The sequence below is a fragment of the Oncorhynchus masou genome, chromosome 22, assembly GCF_036934945.1.
Source record: "Oncorhynchus masou masou isolate Uvic2021 chromosome 22, UVic_Omas_1.1, whole genome shotgun sequence".
Lineage (NCBI taxonomy): Eukaryota > Metazoa > Chordata > Actinopteri > Salmoniformes > Salmonidae > Oncorhynchus > Oncorhynchus masou.
Window position 1 is genome coordinate 31,906,863 of NC_088233.1, and position 19,747 is coordinate 31,926,609.

At 44.5% G+C, this 19,747-nt stretch overlaps 1 protein-coding gene across 4 annotated transcripts in view; it reads left to right on the forward strand.

Moving 5' to 3' along the window:
* Positions 1 to 10,427, forward strand: part of scaper (S-phase cyclin A-associated protein in the ER) — a 133,794-nt gene extending 123,367 nt beyond the window's left edge. For all 4 annotated transcript variants that reach the window (XM_064929909.1, XM_064929910.1, XM_064929911.1 and 1 more), the window contains exons 29-31: positions 8,221 to 8,412; positions 9,079 to 9,127; positions 9,587 to 10,427. In XM_064929909.1, the coding sequence (XP_064785981.1) occupies positions 8,221 to 8,412; positions 9,079 to 9,127; positions 9,587 to 9,690 (345 nt within the window). In that variant the 3' untranslated portion in view covers positions 9,691 to 10,427. The remainder of the gene's footprint in view (positions 1 to 8,220; positions 8,413 to 9,078; positions 9,128 to 9,586) is intronic.
* Positions 10,428 to 19,747: the final 9,320 nt, after the last annotated feature.

The window sequence follows — 19,747 nt, forward strand, 5'->3', positions numbered from 1 at the left end:
AGAGACACATTTGTTTTAGAGCTAATCTCATGCTATTTCACACATGTTGCTATTAGGCTGAGAGAAACTGTGGCTGTTTTAAAACTGATTTCCTGCAATTCTACACATATTGCCATGAGGCAGAGAGAATAAAGTGTAGTTTTATAGCAAAAATCATGCTTTTCTACACATTTTGCAATTTATTTAACCTTCATTTAACTAGGCAAGTCAGTTAAGAACAAATTCTTATTTACAATGACTGCCTAGGAACAGTGGGTTAACTGCCTTGTTTAGGAGCAGAATGACAGATTTTTACCTTGTCAGCTCGGGGATTCGATCTAGCAACCTTTCCGTTACTAGTCCAAAGCTCTAACCACTAGACTACCTGCCGCCCCACTGAAAATGAGAATCTAGCATTAACATCAATTCACTTCCCTAGTACCTTGTTTGTGATGATATGCAAACCATAATGCAAAATATTTCTGATTTCAAAGTTGATTGTCCGCAAAAACCTTATTCATTCACTTCCTCTCCCCCGCCTCACATCTCTCCCAGTCAATAGCATCTTTGCTCAAGCCTCGAACTGATTGTGTGTGTGAATGATATCATGGGTCTTAGACAGCGCACACTTAAAAATAAATTGATTGCTTCCTCAAACGTTTTTTATTTTATTTAAATGTAACCTTTTATTTAACTAGGCAAGTCAGTTAAGAACACATTCTTATTTACAATGACGGTCTCCACCGGCCAAACCCAGACGATGCTTGGCCAATTGTGCGCCACCCTATGGGATTCCCAAAGACGGGCGGTTGTGATACAGCCTGGAATCAGACCACGTTGTCTGTAGTGACGCCTCTTGCACTGAGATGAGGTGCCCTCGACTGCTGCGCCACTCGGGAGCCCTAAAGCTGAGACTCCACAGGCTGGAAATCATATCAGAAAGCGTGAAGCGTATTTTCCGCTTTGTGGACTAGCTTTGTGGACTACATTGTACACCCTAGATATGCCTTATAAACGAGTCCTTACTCCCCGTCGGGGAATTGAACCCCGGTCTCCCGCGTGACAGGCAGGCATACACACTCTACTCATCTGTGGCCCCATGAGATTAGCCAAAACAAGCTCAATAACTCAATGCACGCACACACTCCACTCCTATTGAATATGCATTCACCTGTCTTGTGAATAGGCCTAGGCTACATCTTGATTTACCCAGTTTATCAATAGACTAGAGATTTACCATTCAAATCAATTATTTTGTAGTTAGATTGGTAATGCATAGTCTGTCTACTGGGCCCAAGAGCAGACTACAGTGCTTACAGTTGTCCGTGCTTTATTTTATTTATTTAAGTCTTTGTAAGTTTATTGGATATAGAGATGAAAGAAAGTGTGCTGGATTCAAACCCATGATGCAGCTCTACATGTGACCGGAGGCAGCGGCCTTGACCGCTAGACCACCCTAGGCCACTTGCCGGGCATTAGTTATGTGAAGCCTGACCCTCAGTGCCAGCAGTTGAGCTTTGAGACTCAAACCTCTGCTACAAGGTCTTTGTCTTCACAGGCGCAGTCAACCACGCAGCAATTTATAGGCAGATTACAGATTCTAATTTCCAAGATCTTTTAGTCCTAATTAAAGAATCTGCCTCCACTTTATGGCAGTTCAGCTCTCTTCCACTGCTCCTATCCAATTTAATTATTCTGATGTACGTAATTAGCATTTTTATGCCATTGTTGGATGTATTTGCATATTATATTGGATAATTGAATGAGGACTGATGATTGAATTAGGGGGTGACAGATGATTGGGCTTTGTACTTGCACAGTAGAGTTAACCTAACAGTCTGCCGGGGAGTAGCATCCTTTTGCATATTAATTTATGACCAGCGCACTTTGTTAATTTGAAATGCCCTAATGCAGTTTTTAACCTGTGACTTCCATTCAGGGCACAAGCTGCTAAAAAATGTAGGACGATCATATGATGCCTTTCTCTATATCTGCTCCAAAGTCATCCCAAAGAGTGAAATCAGCATTTAGGACGTGTTAGCAGAATTCCTTTTATTGTTTATTGTAGATTTTGATAGGTGTGAGAGCCCTGTTGAGAAAATGTGAGGAAACATAAAAAGTGATCCTTGGCGACCTCCACAGAGCTGATCCTGGCCAGTGGCACTGTTCCTGGAATGTGTCCATGTGTTGTGGGCTCGGAACAGAGCAGGATGGATGGAGGAGAGGGAAATATTTGGAGTAGTTTTAGCTTTTCTCAGGCTAATGTAAGCATTGGCAGAGCACGAAAACAGGCCGACCCGCGACCCGTGCGGTCACACAGACTGCTGATTCACTGTCGGCGGACAGGCACACCAGCCTTTGTTTATATGTGTGCACTAGAAATAATGCTGCTCATAAAACGCAGAACTTTGAAGAAGGACTTTGTAGAGAGAGAGATTCTCCCTGCTCCGAGGGTATGAATAACTCGGCCTGTCACACATAAAGCCATTGGGAGAGTGACATATGTAGCCTTGTGTGTCTTCAAGTGCATTTTAGCTCACAGAGCCATGTAGTCATATGTTTTCAATGTCTTTTGGGAGGACCCATAGACAGACACTAAAAAGAGGACTAAATGTAATGTTTTTAACTGCCATATTGCTTGGCTCTTGAGCGGATATGTAAGCTCATCTTTTTCTTTCCAACCTTCAGTGATTCATTTGTGAATCATTCATGGTGGTGATCTCGAGCTTCTTTGAAATGTGGGAACAGTAAATGATGGCTGTAAGCTGTTGACATCTTAACCCAGACACCTGGCTTTGAGGTCTTAAGAAAAACTCTCTCTCATTCATGGAAAATGGCCACACACGTACGCACAAGCAGACTCATGCAAAGGTATGCAAATGTATCCCATTTCATGACCGGTTCCAGACTATGGACATTTCTGAGTAGGTTAATAAAATGTCACTAAATCGACTTAAATTTACACCAATTCATCCTGACACTTGCAATGCATCTACTACTCAGATGCAGTATTTCAGTTCATTATGAAGGCTAGTGTAAAATAGAAAACTGGCGGCTTGTGAACTGCAGTAGGCCCCTTCCCAGACTGACATCCCACACATCAATGTTATCTACAGCCAGGCAAGTCCCTGTCCTTCCCATTCTGTACAAGGGCGCTTCCTCTGCCCTGCAGGCCCCAGCTCCACTCTCAGCTCTGGGCCTGTAATCCATAAACTCATGTTGAAACCATCCCTTCAGTAGTCCATTATTGCCAAGAAACCAAATGCTCCATGCCTCCAGGGTGAAGTGTGGCTCATGCAGACCTTGGGAGCCAGCCCAATGCACTGTCTTACTATACACCAGAGTAAACACACAGACTGGTGACTGGCAGGAAAGGGCCTGATTGTTAGCTTTGTAGATGATTTACACGCATCTTGGGTGAGTCCAGGTCTAACTAACTTTAGTGTAGTTCAGGGGGACATTTTCCCCATAAACTTCCAGATCTTTTTAGAGGTTCTGTTTGCATAATGATTCATTTGATTGTGGCCCTGGCACTTTCACAACCAATCTGCTGTAAGATCTAGAGCAGGGATCATCAACTAGATTCAGCTGCGGGACGATTTTCTGTTGTTCTTGAGTGGGTGACCAGAGGGCCGGAACATAATTACAAATAATTTGTAGACTGCAAGAAGCCCAAACAAAGATATTTGACTAAAATAATAATTTCAAACCTTGCTTACATATGTATACAATCACATATACCTCTCTATTATGCATCAGAAGAGTTTGTAAAATATTTCCAAAATTAGAATCACAGAGTTGATTTGCTGGTGTTTCTACAGTGTTTTATGTCCCCCAAAAATAAGGGGGGGGGAATCAGCCAAGGGGCAAATTCTGCCCACAGGCCACCAGTTGGGGAGCCCTGATTGAGAGTAAGTTGACAATGTCAGTTGGCAGATGAATCTAGAATAATTACAGGTTATTTGGCAAATACCATGTTTTTTTTGTGGTTTAGAGGAGATGGATACTCTTGGCCTGTCTCTTAAAAGCCAGGGTGGGATCTTCTCTTCTTGTCCATGTCGTCATCTGATTGTCAGTAGATGATTTCTGTAGCATTCAGTGCACGTCTTCCATCAGCTGTGGGTGAGTGGTAGGTAGGTAGTTGTTAAAAGGCCCTTTTAGCATTAACTTCCCTTCCAGAAAAGACTCTTAGTATCCTCTGATGTCATCTGCCCACCTCTCTTATCACTAGGGTAACTTCAGTGTGTAGAGGAAGGCTTGGGAGAAGGTCTGGTTTGTGTTGTGCGCCAGAGCTTCAGATTTGTGGCCCTGTTCCAAGGCTGACATATCCTGGTTCCTCTAGTTTGTGTCTGGGCCTGTCTAGACAGCATGTAGAATAGACTCCGCCACTGTCCACTCATCCACGATGGTCTCCCTATGTGTGGAGGGTGTCGCAAATCAAAGATATGCTGGATGTTGTTTATTCTGGAATTACAGTACATGATCGCTTTGGATCTTAAAAGTTGTCAAATCTAGCAAACTAATCTTGTTTTTTGCATGGCCTTTTTTTGCCAGTGTGATGCGTGTTCTCAATTCTACACTGACATCTGTACAGCACTGAACTGTTCAGCTTGGTTTCTGCTTCAACTTGGGCATTCCCGAGGTTTTGTTTGTGTTTCGGAACATTAACTTTACACACTCTTTGTTGTCGGTGTACAACAAGGTGATTATGTAATGGAGTGTCGTAAAAGAGCAGGCCTGTTTGAAAAGGCAGGTCTCTGTAGTTAAGACACACCAGAGCTACCAGGCACTTGAGCTTTACAGGTCTGTGTTAAACTGAGGCCTGATTCATGGCTTCAGACGCTTGCTGGTCCTTTTATGATGTCAGGGTTTGAATAGATACTTCCAGTGGACAGGGAGAGACTGGGCAGAGGCCTTATCCCTGTTTGGAGCACTGCTATTGCTCTTCGCCTGGAGAGGCCTGGAAAGTTGGCTGTAGACTTGGTTTTTCTAGGACTAAGTGACCTCTGGTCTGTGGCTGCCAGTTGGCTTTGTTTTATGTCTACCTGCAGCGTGCACTTGAGGGTGGACAATGTGTTTAGGTGGCGGAAGTTGGAACACTGTGTAGTATAGCAGAGGATTATGAGATTGCTGTATGATTTGTGGGTTGAGTCTCCTTAGAGCATCGGCCCCAACACAGATATACTGGCTTCTGAATCTCTGAGACCTATAACAGCTCTGGATTATTATGTCCAGCACCTGGCCCTGCAACAACAAATTGTTAGTCTGCAGTGTTTGTGTGTTTTTCAATGTTCCGATGAAAGATTCCTTTACCTGGGATCTCATAATCAAATGTATGACCTTTCTCTCTGCCAGTTCCTCCTCGGGCAGCGTTGCAACGGTAAAGATTGATTCGGTGATCTAGAATCTTGTTAACTTAGCGCATAAGTCCTGCAACTTTAGCTCCAATACTGAAAATAAGCAGCTCCATTTTGAAAACAACCAGATCTTCCTCTGGTCATTGGACAAACTATGGTGGAGATAGAGACATTCCTTTGGTGAAAACATTACATGACAATGTGAAAATACAGGGTGTTTCAGTATCCTCCTAGTGAACCTGCATGTTTGTGAATTAATCTCTCTCATTGAGAATTTGCTTTAGTTGACTGCCAGGGGAGCATTACCTCCCCTAAAAAGGTTCTTCAGTGGTTTGTTTCAGCTGGTCAGTAAAGAATCTTTAAACAGACGGAAGAGGCATCTCCTGTGGCCCGTTTGAACGCTGCTGTAGAACACAGCTTTGAGGAGCTTCAGCTTGAAATGATAAAAGCAGTGAATTATGGTTTTGTTTATCCTACCCTTAAACCTTAAAGTGCATTATCAAAGAGAGAATGCATTGGAAGAGTATTGTTAGTGTGTTCTCCAAATCTTGTAAATCCTCTTAATTTATGTCACTGTGGCCAAGAGACCTCACCCTGCCCTTCTGGTTCCTATTTCAGCTAAGCCCCAGCCCGGGTCTCTGTACCTGTAAAGCAGTGGGGTGTTTTTCCAGCCAGGATTTACTCTGGTGACCCCCCGGTTTGCCTTCCCAGGCTCTGGGGAGATGCCCTGAGCATTAGGCCAGGACCAATTCCTTTGGACCAGTCCCCCCTCTAATCAAACTAGGCTGGGAGGGATTTGGTTTTAATATTGGTGGGCCGGATGTAATTGTGTGATTGACGGGCTCTGGTAAAGGGGAGCAGGATGTCGGCCAGGTGAGAACTCCAGTAATGGTATTGCTCATTTCTTAAAGTGGTGGTGGCAAGGCTACAGTGGAGGTCTACTCACCCTTCCCCCTACCCCTGCACTGTGCATGCCCTTTCAACCTCAACTGCACAGAGCACACACAGGAATATAGTCTGCTGTTCAATATCCCAATGACACTCGCACAATTGGAGACAACTATAACCTGGTAAAACATAAAAGCCTGTATCTTTTGATAATGAAGTCAAGATCTTTCTCATTCAGAAGATTTTTCACGGTTAATATTTCTCATTGCCTCCATTTAACAACAGCTCAGCAATTACAGTGCTTTCAGAAAGTATTCACTTTTTCCACATTGTCTTTTACAGCCTGATTTTAAAATTGATTAAACAGATTTCTTGTCACTGGTCTACACACAATACCCCCTAATGTCATTGGAATTATGTTTCTATACAGTTTTACAAATTAATAAAAATTGAAAAGCTGAAATGTCTTGAGTGAATAAGTATTCAACCCCTTTTGTTATGGCAAGCCTAAATAAGTTCAGGGGTAAAAATGTGCTTAACAATTCACAAAATAAGTTGCATCGAGTCACTCTAGGTGCAATAGTGTTTAACATGATTTTTGAATGACTACCTCATCGCTGTATCCCACACATACAATTATCTGCAAGGTCCCTCAGTTGAGCAGTGAATTTCAAACACAGATTCAACCACAAAGACCAGGGAGGTTTTCCAATGCCTTGCAAAGAAGTGCACCTATTGGTAGATGGGTAAAAAATAAAAAGTAGACATTGAATATCCCTTTGAGCATGGTGAAGTTAATTACACTTTGGATGGTGTATCAATACACCCAGTCACTACAAATATACAGGCGTCCTTCCTAACTCAGTTGCCGGGGAGGAAGGAAATCGCTCAAGGATTTCACCATGAGGCCAATGGTGGCTTTAAAACAGTTTGAGTTTAATGGCTGTGATAGGAAAAAACAGAGGATTGATCAACAACATTGTAGTTACACCAAAATACTAGCCTAATTGACAGAGTGAAAAGAAGGAAGCGCGTACAGATATAAATATTGCAAAACATGGATCCTGTTTGAAACAAGGCACTAAAGTTATGCTACAAAAATGTGGAGAAGCAATTAACATTTTGTCCTGAATACAAAGTGTTATGTTTGGGGCAAATACAATATAACACATTAACTGAGTACCACCCCATATTTTCAAGCTAGCGGTGGCTGCATCATGTTATGGGTATGATTGTAATTGTTAAGGACTGGGGAGGTTTTCAGGATAAAAAATAAACGGAATGGAGCTAAGCACAGGCAAAATCCTAGAGGAAAACCTGGTTCAGGCTGCTTTCCACCAGACACTGGGAGATGAATTCACCTTTCAGCAGGACAATAACCAACAACACAAGGCCAAATCTAAACACGGAGTTGCTTACCAAGAAGACAGTGTATGTTCCTGAGTGGCCGAGTTACAGTTTTGACTTAAATCTACTTGAAAATCTATGGCAAGACCTGAAAATGGTTGTCTAGCAATGATCAACAACCATTTGACAGAGCTTAAATTTTGAAAAGAATAATGGGCAAATGTTGCACAATCCAGTTGTTTCTACAAAGTTTTGACTCGGGTGTGAATACTTATTTAAATGAGATTTATGCATTTAATTTTCAATAAATGTGCAAACATTTCTACAAACATGTTTTCCCTTTGTCATTATTGTATGTAGATGGTTGAGAAGAAAATGAATAAATTGAATTCCGGCTGTAACACAAAATGTGGAATAAGTCCAGGTGTATGAATACTTTCTGAAGGCACTGTACTTGCAAAACATCCCATTGTGTTTTTTAGCCTGTAATTGTGTGGTGGGAGGCTGTGCCCTCCAGTTCTCCTCCTAATGGGTGTTTGTGTGTTGCTTTAGTAGCGGATTTACGGGGAGGAGTGCAGGGTGGTAGTTTACGGTTGGCACTGCCGCTGACTGACTGTTTGACTGGCCCTACTCTGTGTGTGTGTTCCAGGTGATAGTGCAGTCTGGCCGCCAGCCCAGTGTGCTGCAGAAACTGTGTCAGCTGCCCTTCCAATACTTCAGCCACCCGCGCCTCATCAAAGTGCTCTTCCCCTCACTCATCTCAGCCTGCTACAACAACCCCCAGAACAAGGTCATCCTGCAACAGGAGATGAGCTGTGTGCTGCTGGCCACCTTCATACAGGTAACACAGACGCGTACACATACATGTTTTGGCAACGCTTTTCAAATAAATAATAGACCCACAGTTCTTTAGTCAGTCTTTCTGTTTTTTTCATGTCTGTCACCTTCCAGTGAATGTTTATCACCAACACAGATGGAGGGCTTCCTCAGTGGATTTACCTGCCAGGGGTTTAGCCTCCAGTAAACAAGCTGTCTCCTCCCCTCTCACCGCCCAGCTAATACTATTATTTACACTAAGATTGGCTCGCACTATAGAGGGTGATATATAGTGTTTCCTGCCTTGTCATTATTTATTTTACAATTAACCAGAGATTAAGCTAAAACTAGTTTTTGCAATGCTAATAGTATGAAGGATATGGTTCCGATTAACATTTTTGAGTACATTGTGACATCTTTACATGCTTCAATAATGTGTGTGTTTACCAGAGGAGTATACTACAAAGCAAGATCAATGACATCATTGCAAAGCTTGTTTTTTAAGTTCAAGTTATCTGTTAGTATCTGAGTTTGGTTAGCTTCAAGCCTGATGAGTTATCTTTTGGTAGATAAGATTAACCACACACACTTCCATTTATTCACAGCTGGTGGACAATGGTGTCTGGCCTCCACCTGTACTCCTGCCTTAATGCTGTGGATCACTGATACGTTCCTATTTTATTTCCTCCAGGACTGTGCCTCAAGCGAGAACCATCCAGACAACAGAACACAACAAGCAGGTAGATAAAAAATGTTAGCGTAGTTGTGCATAAGTATGAATCTTTGTTTATAGTCCACGTGTGTATATATATAAATAAATAAAATACCACTTTTTCTCCCCAATTTTGTGGTATCCAATTGTTTTTAGTAGCTACTATCTTGTCTCATCGCTACAACTCCCGTAGGGGCTTGGGAGAGACGAAGGTTGAAAGTCATGCGTCCTCCGATACACAACCCAACCAAGCCGCACTGCTTCTTAACACAGTGTGCATCCAACCCGGAAGCCAGCCGCACCAATGTGTCGGAGGAAACACCGTGCACCTGGCAACCTTGGTTAGCGGCCACTGCGCCCCGCCCACCCATAATTGGGTCTATTTTAATCAATTGATCGAATTCTTTAACATTAGTGAAGAATCCTGAAGCTTCTCCTTCAGACACATTATAATTGTCTTTTATTCCTTTGCTTTGTCACCATGCAGACAAAGTGTCTCAGCTGCTGGATTACTGTGAGCTATCCAACCGCTTTCCTAGAGACCAGTGGGACTCGGCACTGCAGTTCTTCCTCAAGAAGCAGGAGGACTAATTCAGAGTTGCACGCCATCCTCTAACAGGGATATACATGTGAAAAACAAAATAGATACACTTCACCCTTCATTCTACACTACATACTTTTCCATTTAGATTTGAGGTCTGCACATGGGCTTATTCGTAAATGCAGTTTCTTAGCTTTGCCAAAACTCTTGAAATCCTAGAATTCAAGGGCTGAATCCTAACTTGAGATGTTTGTGTCCAACTCAAGTGTTCGTGTAAGTCATCCATCCATGTCCATGGGAGATTGCAGAAAAGTTTGAGTTGGTCGTGTGCATCTTGTGTATTCTTCCCTGAGTCACGCACAATAATGATGTTCCCTGTCCAAACCTAGTCATGTTGTGTTGTGTGTCTGTGGATGACAACGTAGCAGAAAAGAGCAGAGATGATAATCAAAAGCACTCATGATGATTAGATAACATGTTCATCAGTAATACTGTACTTCCTGTTAATTCCTTTATTATTTTCATATCCGGTTAAGATGTGAATAACCTGCCCAGAATGGTTTTTCCCTACAGTTATTTTACAGGCGTTGGACAGTTTTGTACTCCAATAAGTTACATAGCCTGTTTGTTTATTCTGTACATTTAGATTTGCTCTAAGTGGGAGCTGTCCAGTTTTTCAAGTACAAATATTTTCCTTGTTCTTGCCTTTGTTGTGAAGCACTTACAAAATAATATAATTTATTGAATAATTTACATTTCTATCCCATTAATAAATTATTTATTATTAGCATTGTTCATTGTACTCCAATTATTTTTAACTACAGACTGTGCAGCTCACTCAAGTCTCAGTGATTTCTCTACGTTATACATTTACATTTACATTACATTTAAGTCATTTAGCAGACGCTCTTATCCAGAGCGACTTACAAATTGGTGAATTCACCTTCTGACATCAGTGGAACAGCCACTTTACAATAGTGCATCTAAATCATTTAAGGGGGGGGGTGAGAAGGATTGCTTTATCCTATCCTAGGTATTCCTTGAAGAGGTGGGGTTTCAGGTGTCTCCGGAAGGTGGTGATTGACTCCGCTGTCCTGGCGTCGTGAGGGAGTTTGTTCCACCATTGGGGAGCCAGAGCAGCAAACAGTTTTGACTGGGCTGAGCGGGAACTGTACTTCCTCAGTGGTAGGGAGGCGAGCAGGCCAGAGGTGGATGAACGCAGTGCCCTTGTTTGGGTGTAGGGCCTGATCAGAGCCTGGAGGTACTGCGGTGCCGTTCCCCTCACAGCTCCGTAGGCAAGCACCATGGTCTTGTAGCGGATGCGAGCTTCAACTGGAAGCCAGTGGAGAGAGCGGAGGAGCGGGGTGACGTGTGAGAACTTGGGAAGGTTGAACACCAGACGGGCTGCGGCGTTCTGGATGAGTTGTAGGGGTTTAATGGCACAGGCAGGGAGCCCAGGCAACAGCGAGTTGCAGTAATCCAGACGGGAGATGACAAGTGCCTGGATTAGGACCTGCGCCGCTTCCTGTGTGAGGCAGGGGCGTACTCTGCGGATGTTGTAGAGCATGAACCTACAGGAACGGGCCACCGCCTTGATGTTAGTTGAGAACGACAGGGTGTTGTCCAGGATCACGCCAAGGTTCTTAGCGCTCTGGGAGGAGGAAACAATGGAGTTGTCAACCGTGATGGCGAGATCATGGAACGGGCAGTCCTTCCCCGGGAGGAAGAGCAGCTCCGTCTTGCCGAGGTTCAGCTTGAGGTGGTGATCCGTCATCCACACTGATATGTCTGCCAGACATGCAGAGATGCGATTCGCCACCTGGTCATCAGAAGGGGGAAAGGAGAAGATTAATTGTGTGTCGTCTGCATAGCAATGATAGGAGAGACCATGTGAGGTTATGACAGAGCCAAGTGACTTGGTGTATAGCGAGAATAGGAGAGGGCCTAGAACAGAGCCCTGGGGGACCCCAGTGGTGAGAGCGCGTGGCGAGGAGACAGATTCTCGCCACGCCACCTGGTAGGAGCGACCTGTCAGGTAGGACGCAATCCAAGCGTGGGCCGCGCCGGAGATGCCCAACTCGGAGAGGGTGGAGAGGAGGATCTGATGGTTCACAGTGTCGAAGGCAGCCGATAGGTCTAGAAGGATGAGAGCAGAGGAGAGAGAGTTAGCTTTAGCAGTGCGGAGCGCCTCCGTGATACAGAGAAGAGCAGTCTCAGTTGAATGACTAGTCTTGAAACCTGACTGATTTGGATCAAGAAGGTCATTCTGAGAGAGATAGAGGGAGAGCTGGCCAAGGACGGCACGTTCAAGAGTTTTGGAGAGAAAAGAAAGAAGGGATACTGGTCTGTAGTTGTTGACATCGGAGGGATTGAGTGTAGGTTTTTTCAGAAGGGGTGCAACTCTCGCTCTCTTGAAGACGGAAGGGACGTAGCCAGCGGTCAGGGATGAGTTGATGAGCGAGGTGAGGTAAGGGAGAAGGTCTCCGGAAATGGTCTGGAGAAGAGAGGAGGGGATAGGGTCAAGCGGGCAGGTTGTTGGGCGGCCGGCCGTCACAAGAAGCGAGATTTCATCTGGAGAGAGAGGGGAGAAAGAGGTCAGAGCACAGGGTAGGGCAGTGTGAGCAGAACCAGCGGTGTCGTTTGACTTAGCAAACGAGGATCGGATGTCGTCGACCTTCTTTTCAAAATGGTTGACGAAGTCATCTGCAGAGAGGGAGGAGGGGGGAGGGGGAGGAGGATTCAGAAGGGAGGAGAAGGTGGCAAAGAGCTTCCTAGGGTTAGAGGCAGATGCTTGGAATTTAGAGTGGAAGAAAGTGGCTTTAGCAGCAGAGACAGAGGAGGAAAATGTAGAGAGGAGGGAGTGAAAGGATGCCAGGTCCGCAGGGAGGCGAGTTTTCCTCCATTTCCGCTCGGCTGCCCGGAGCACTGTTCTGTGAGCTCGCAATGAGTCGTCGAGCCACGGAGCGGGAGGGGAGGACCGAGCCGGCCTGGAGGATAGGGGACATAGAGAGTCAAAGGATGCAGAAAGGGAAGAGAGGAGGGTTGAGGAGGCAGAATCAGGAGATAGGTTGGAGAAGGTATGAGCAGAGGGAAGAGATGATAGGATGGAAGAGGAGAGAGTAGCGGGGGAGAGAGAGCGAAGGTTGGGACGGCGCGATACCATCCGAGTAGGGGCAGTGTGGGAAGTGTTGGATGAGAGCGAGAGGGAAAAGGATACGAGGTAGTGGTCGGAGACTTGGAGGGGAGTTGCAATGAGGTTAGTGGAAGAACAGCATCTAGTAAAGATGAGGTCGAGCGTATTGCCTGCCTTGTGAGTAGGGGGGAAGGTGAGAGGGTGAGGTCAAAAGAGGAGAGGAGTGGAAAGAAGGAGGCAGAGAGGAATGAGTCAAAGGTAGACGTGGGGAGGTTAAAGTCGCCAAGGACTGTGAGAGGTGAGCCGTCCTCAGGAAAGGAGCTTATCAAGGCATCAAGCTCATTGATGAACTCTCCGAGGGAACCTGGAGGGCGATAAATGATAAGGATGTTAAGCTTGAAAGGGCTGGTAACTGTGACGGCATGGAATTCAAAGGAGGCGATAGACAGATGGGTAAGGGGAGAGAGAGAAATGACCACTTGGGAGAGATGAGGATCCCGGTGCCACCACCCCGCTGACCAGAAGCTCTCGGGGTGTGCGAGAACACGTGGGCGGACGAAGAGAGAGCAGTAGGAGTAGCAGTGTTGTCTGTGGTGATCCATGTTTCCGTCAGTGCCAAGAAGTCGAGGGACTGGAGGGAGGCATAGGCTGAGATGAACTCTGCCTTGTTGGCCGCAGATCGGCAGTTCCAGAGGCTACCAGAGACCTGGAACTCCACGTGGGTCGTGCGCGCTGGGACCACCAGATTAGGGTGGCCGCGGCCACGCGGTGTGGAGCGTTTGTATGGTCTGTGCAGAGAGGAGAGAACAGGGATAGATAGACACATAGTTGACAGGCTACAGAAGAGGCTACGCTAATGCAAAGGAGATTGGAATGACAAGTGGACTACACTTATCGAATGTTCAGAACGTTAAGCTTACGTAGCAAGAATCTTATTGACTAAAATGATTGAAATGATACAGTACTGCTGGAGTAGGCTAGCTGGCAGTGGCTACGTTGTTGACACTACACTAATCAAGTCGTTCCGTCGAGTGTAATAGTTTCTACAGTGCTGCTATTCGGGGCTAGCTGGCTAGCTAGCAGTGTTGATTACGTAACGTTACGTTAAGAGAACGACAATAGCTGGCTAGCTAACCTAGAAAATCGCTCCAGACTACACAATTGTCTTAGATACAAAGACGGCTATGTAGCTAGCTAGCTACGATCAAACAAATCAAACCGTTGGACTGTAATGAAGTGAAATGAAAATGTGATACTACCTGTGGAGCGAGGCGGAATGTTGACCGGGTTGTTGAAGTTCAATTCGGAAGACGTTGGCTAGCTGTTGGCTAGCTAGCTAGCAGTGACTCCTACGTTAAGGACGACAAATAGTTGGCTAGCTAACCTCGGTAAATTAAGATAATCACTCTAAGTCTACACACTCTAAACTACACAATTACCTTGGATACGAAGACAGCAAAGACAACTATGTAGCTAGCTAACACTACACTAATCGAGTCGTTGAGTGTAATAGTTTCTACAGTGCTAGTGGACGTTAGCTAGCTGCTGTGCTAGTGGACGTTAGCTAGCTGCTGGGCAGAAAGCAGTGTAGACTACGTTAGGACGACGAAATACGATAATTACGCAATTATCTTTGATACAAAGACGGCTATGTAGCTAGCTAAGAAGAAATTGCTAAGATTAGACAAATCAAACCGTTGTACTATAATGAAATGTAATGAAAAGTTATACTACCTGCGGACCGAAGTGTAGATGCGACCGCTCGCTCCAACCCGGAACTATACTGATAGTCAAGTGACAATGAGAAGTACGGACTGTAGCCTCTCTACCTGTGTAACTTTCTGCTCGTACAGCATACTATAACATTTGTTATAGTGATTTAGTATCCCAGGTGCTGTGAGGAGCTGGGATAAAATTAAAATGGCTGGGCCTTCTCTATACCATACTTGGTTTACCCGGCTCAGTCAGTCCTTTGCAGCAGCCCCATCAAACCAACTGCCTAGCGAAAGTCTACACACCCCTTGCAAAGTTTTCACATTTTGCTGCCTTATAATTCAATCTAAAAAGGGATTCAATTATTTGATTTTTTTTTCCTACCGATATGTTCAAAGTGAAAGAAAATGTATAGAACCTTTTCTAAGTGTATATGTGTGTGTGTGTGTGTGTGTGTGTGTGTGTGTATACACAGTGGGGCAAAAAAGTATTTAGTCAGCCACTGATTTTTTTATGAATTTATTTGCAAATTATGGTGGAAAATAAGTATTTGGTCACCTACAAACAAGCAAGATTTCTGGCTCTCACAGACCTGTAACTTCTTCTTTAAGAGGCTCCTCTGTCCTCCACTCGTTACCTGTATTAATGGCACCTGTTTGAACTTGTTATCAGTATAAAAGAAATCTGTCCACAACCTCAAACAGTCACACTCCAAACTCCACTATGGCCAAGACCAAAGAGCTGTAAAAGGACACCAGAAACAAAATTGTAGACATGCACCAGGCTGGGAAGACTGAATCTGCAATAGGTAAGCAGCTTGGTTTGAAGAAATCAACTGTGGGAGCAATTATTAGGAAATGGAAGACATACAAGACCACTGATAATCTCCCTCGCTCTGGGGCTCCACGCAAGATCTCACCCCGTGGGTTCAAAGTGATCACAAGAACGGTGAGCAAAAATCCCAGAACCACACGGGGGGACCTAGTGAATGACCTGCAGAGAGCTGGGACCAAAGTAACAAAGCCTACCATCAGTAACACACTACGCCGCCAGGGACTCAAATCCTGCAGTGCCAGACGTGTCCCCCTGCTTAAGCCAGGCCATGTCCAGGCCCGTCTGAAGTTTGCTAGAGAGCATTTGGATGATCCAGAAGAAGATTGGGAGAATGTCATATGGTCAGATGAAACCAAAATATAACTTTTTGGTAAAAATTCAACTCGTCGTGTTTGGAGGACAAAGAATGCTGAGTTGCATCCAAAGAACACCATACCTACTGTGAAGCATGGGGGTGGAAACATCATGCTTTGGGGCTGTTTTTCTGCAAAGGGACCAGGGCGACTGATCCGTGTAAAGGAAAGAATGAATGGGGCCATGTATCGTGAGATTTTGAGTGAAAACCTCCTTCCATCAGCAAGGGCATTGAAGATGAAACGTGGCTGGGTCTTTCAGCATGACAATGATCCCAAACACACCGCCCGGGCAACTAAAGGAGTGGCTTCGTAAGAAGCATTTCAAGGTCCTGGAGTTGCCTCGCCAGTCTCCAGATCTCAACCCCATAGATAATCTTTGGAGGGAGTTGAAAGTATGTGTTGCCCAGCAACAGCCCCAAAACGTCACTGCTCTAGAGGAGATCTGCATGGAGGAATGGGCAAACAATCCTAGCAACAGTGTGTGAAAACCTTGTGAAGACTTACAGAAAACGTTTGACCTCTGTCATTGCCAACAAAGGGTATATAACAAAGTATTGAGATAAACTTTTGTTATTGACCAAATACTTATTTTCCACCATAATTTGCAAATAAATTCTTTCAAAATCCAACAATGTGATTTTCTGGATTTTTTTTCCTCATTTTGTCTGTCATAGTTGAAGTGTGCCTATGATGAAAATTACAGACCTCATCTTTTTAAGTGGGAGAACTTGCACAATTGGTGGCTGACTAAATACATTTTTGCCCCACTGTATATATATACACTGCTCAAAAAAATAAAGGGAAAACTAAAATAACACATCCTAGATCTGAATGAATGAAATATTCTTATTAAATACTTATTTCTTTACATAGTTGAATGTGCTGAAAACAAAATCACACAAAAATGATCAATGGAAATCAAATTTATCAACCCATGGAGGTCTGGATTTGGAGTCACACTCAAAATTAAAGTGAGAAATCACACTACAGGCTGATCCAACTTTGATGTAATGTCCTTAAAACAAGTCAAAATGAGGCTCAGTAGTGTGTGTGGCCTCCACGTGCCTGTATGACCTGGGCATGCTCCTGATGAGGTGGCGGATGGTCTCCTGAGGGATCTCCTCCCAGACCTGGACTAAAGCATTCGCCAACTCCTGGACAGTCTGTGGTGCAACGTGGCGTTGGTGGATGGAGCGAGACATGATGTCCCAGATGTGCTCAATTGGATTCAGGTCTGGGGAACGGGCGGGCAAGTCCATAGCATCAATGCCTTCCTCTTGCAGGAACTGCTGACACACACCAGCCACATGAGGTCTAGCATTGTCTGGCATTAGGAGGAACCCAGGGCCAACCGCACCAGCATATGGTCTCACAAGGGGTCTGAGGATCTCATCTCGGTACCTAATGGCAGTCAGGCTACCTCTGGCGAGCACATGGAAGGCTGTGCGCCCCCCAAAGAAATTCCACCCCACACCATGACTGACCCACCGCCAAACCGGTCATGCTGAAGGATGTTGCAGGCAGCAGAATGTTCTCCACAGCGTCTCCAGACTCTGTCACGTGCTCAGTGTGAACCTGCTTTCATCTGTGAAGAGCACAGGGTGCCAGTGGCGAATTTGCCAGTCTTCGGGTTCTCTGGCAAATACCAAACGTCCTGCACGGTGTTGGGCTGTATGCACAACCCCCACCTGTGGACATCGGGCCCTCATACCACCCTCATGGAGTCTGTTTCTGACCGTTTGAGCAGACATGCACATTTGTGGCCTGCTGGAGGTCATTTTGCAGGGCTCTGGCAGTGCTCCTCCTTGCACAAAGGCGGAGGTAGCGGTCCTGCTGCTGGGTTGTTGCCCTCCTACGGCCTCCTCCACGTCTCCTGATAGCGCCTCCATGCTCTGGACACTACGCTGACAGACACAGCAAACCTTCTTGCCACAGCTCGCATTGATGTGTCATCCTGGATGAGCTGCACTACCTGAGCCACTTGTGTGGGTTGTAGACTCCGTCTCATGCTACCACTAGAGTCAAAGCACCGCCAGCATTCAAAAGTGACCAAAACATCAGCCAGGAAGCATAGGAACTGAGAAGTGGTCTGTGGTCACCACCTGCAGAACCACTCCTTTATTGGGGGTGTCTTGCCAATTGCCTATAATTTCCACCTGTTGTCTATTCCATTTGCACAACAGCATGTGAAATGTATTGTCAATCAGTGTTGCTTCCTAAGTGGACAGTTTGATTTCACAGAAGTGTGATTGACTTGGAGTTACATTGTGTTATTTAAGTGTTCCCTTTATTTTTTTGAGCAGTGTATATATAGTTGAAGTCGAAAGTTTACATACACTTAGGTTGGAAACATCAAAACTCGTTTTTTAACCACTACACAAATTTCTTGTTAACAAACTATAGTTTTGGCAAGTCGGTTAGGACATCTACTTTGTGCATGACACAAGGAATTTTTCCAACAATTGTTTACAGACAGATTATTTCACTTATATTCACTGTACCACAATTCCAGTGGGTCAGAAGTGTACATACAGTAAGTTGACTGTGCCTTTAAACAGCTTGGAAAATTCCAGAAAATGTCATGGCTTTAGAAGCTTCTGATAGGCTAATTGACATCATTTGAGTCAATTGGAGGTGTATCTGTGGATGTATTTCAAGGCCTAACTTCAAACTCAGTGCCTCTTTGCTTGACATCGTGGGAAAATCAAAATAAATCAGCCAGGACCTCGGGAAAAGAATTGTAGACCTCCACAAGTATGGCTTATTCTTGGCCACAATTTCCAAACGCCTGAAGGTACCATGTTCATCTGTACAAAAAATAGTACACAAGTATAAACACCATGGGAACATGCAGCCGTCATACCAGCTCAGGAAGGAGACGCGTTCTGTCTCCTAGAGATGAACGTACTTTGGTGCGAAAAGTGTAAATCAATCCCAGAACAACAGCAAAGAACCTTGTGAAGATGCTGGAGGAAACAGGTACAAAAGTATCTATATTCACAGTAAAATGAGTCCTATGTCAACATAACCTGAAAGGCCGCTCAGCAAGGAAGAAGCCACTGCTCCAAAACCGTCATAAAAAAGCCAGACTACGGTTTGCAACTGCAAATGGGGACAAAGATTGTACTTTTTGGATAAATGTCCTCTGGTCTGATGAAACAAAAATATAACTATTTGGCCATAATGTCCATCGTTGTTTGGAGAAAAAAGGGCTGGTTTGCAAGCTAAAGAACACCATCCCAAACGTGAAGCATTGGGGTGGCAGCATCATGTTGTGGGGCTGCTTTGCTGCAGGAGAGACTGGTGCACTTCACAAAACAGATGGCATCATGAGGAGGGAAAGTTTTGTGGATATAATGAAGCTCCATCTCAAGACATCAGTTAGGAAGTTAAAGCTTGGTTGCAAATGGGTCTTCCAAATGGACAATGACCCCAAGCATACTTTCAAAGTTATGGCTTAAGTACAACAAATTCGAGGTATTGGAGTTGCCACCACAAAGCCCTGACCTCAATCCCATAGAAAATTTGTGGGCAGACTGAAAAAGCTTGTTCGAGCAAGGAGGCCTACAAACCTGACTCAGTTACACCAGCTCTGTCAGGAGGAATGGGCCAAAATTCACCCAACTTATTGTGGGAAGTTTGTGGAAGGCTACCCAAAACGTTTGACCCAAGTTAAACAATTTAAAGGCAATGCTGCCAAATATTGAGTTTATGTAAACTTCTGACCCACTGGGAATGTGATGAAAGAAATATAAGATTAAATAAAACATTCCCTCTATACTGACATTTCACCTTCTTAAAATTAAGTGGTGATCCTAACTGACCTAAAACATGGAATTTTTACTAGGTTTAAACATCAGGAATTGTGAAAAACTGCGTTTAAATGTATTTGGCTAAGGTGTATGTAAACTTCCGACTTCAAATGTATATGTATGTGTGTGTGTGTATATATATATATATACAGTTTTATATCTTTATGTTTGAAGCCTGAAATGTGGCAAAAGGTCGCAAAGTTCAAGGGGGCCGAATACTTTCGCAAGGTACACTATATATATATATATATATATATAT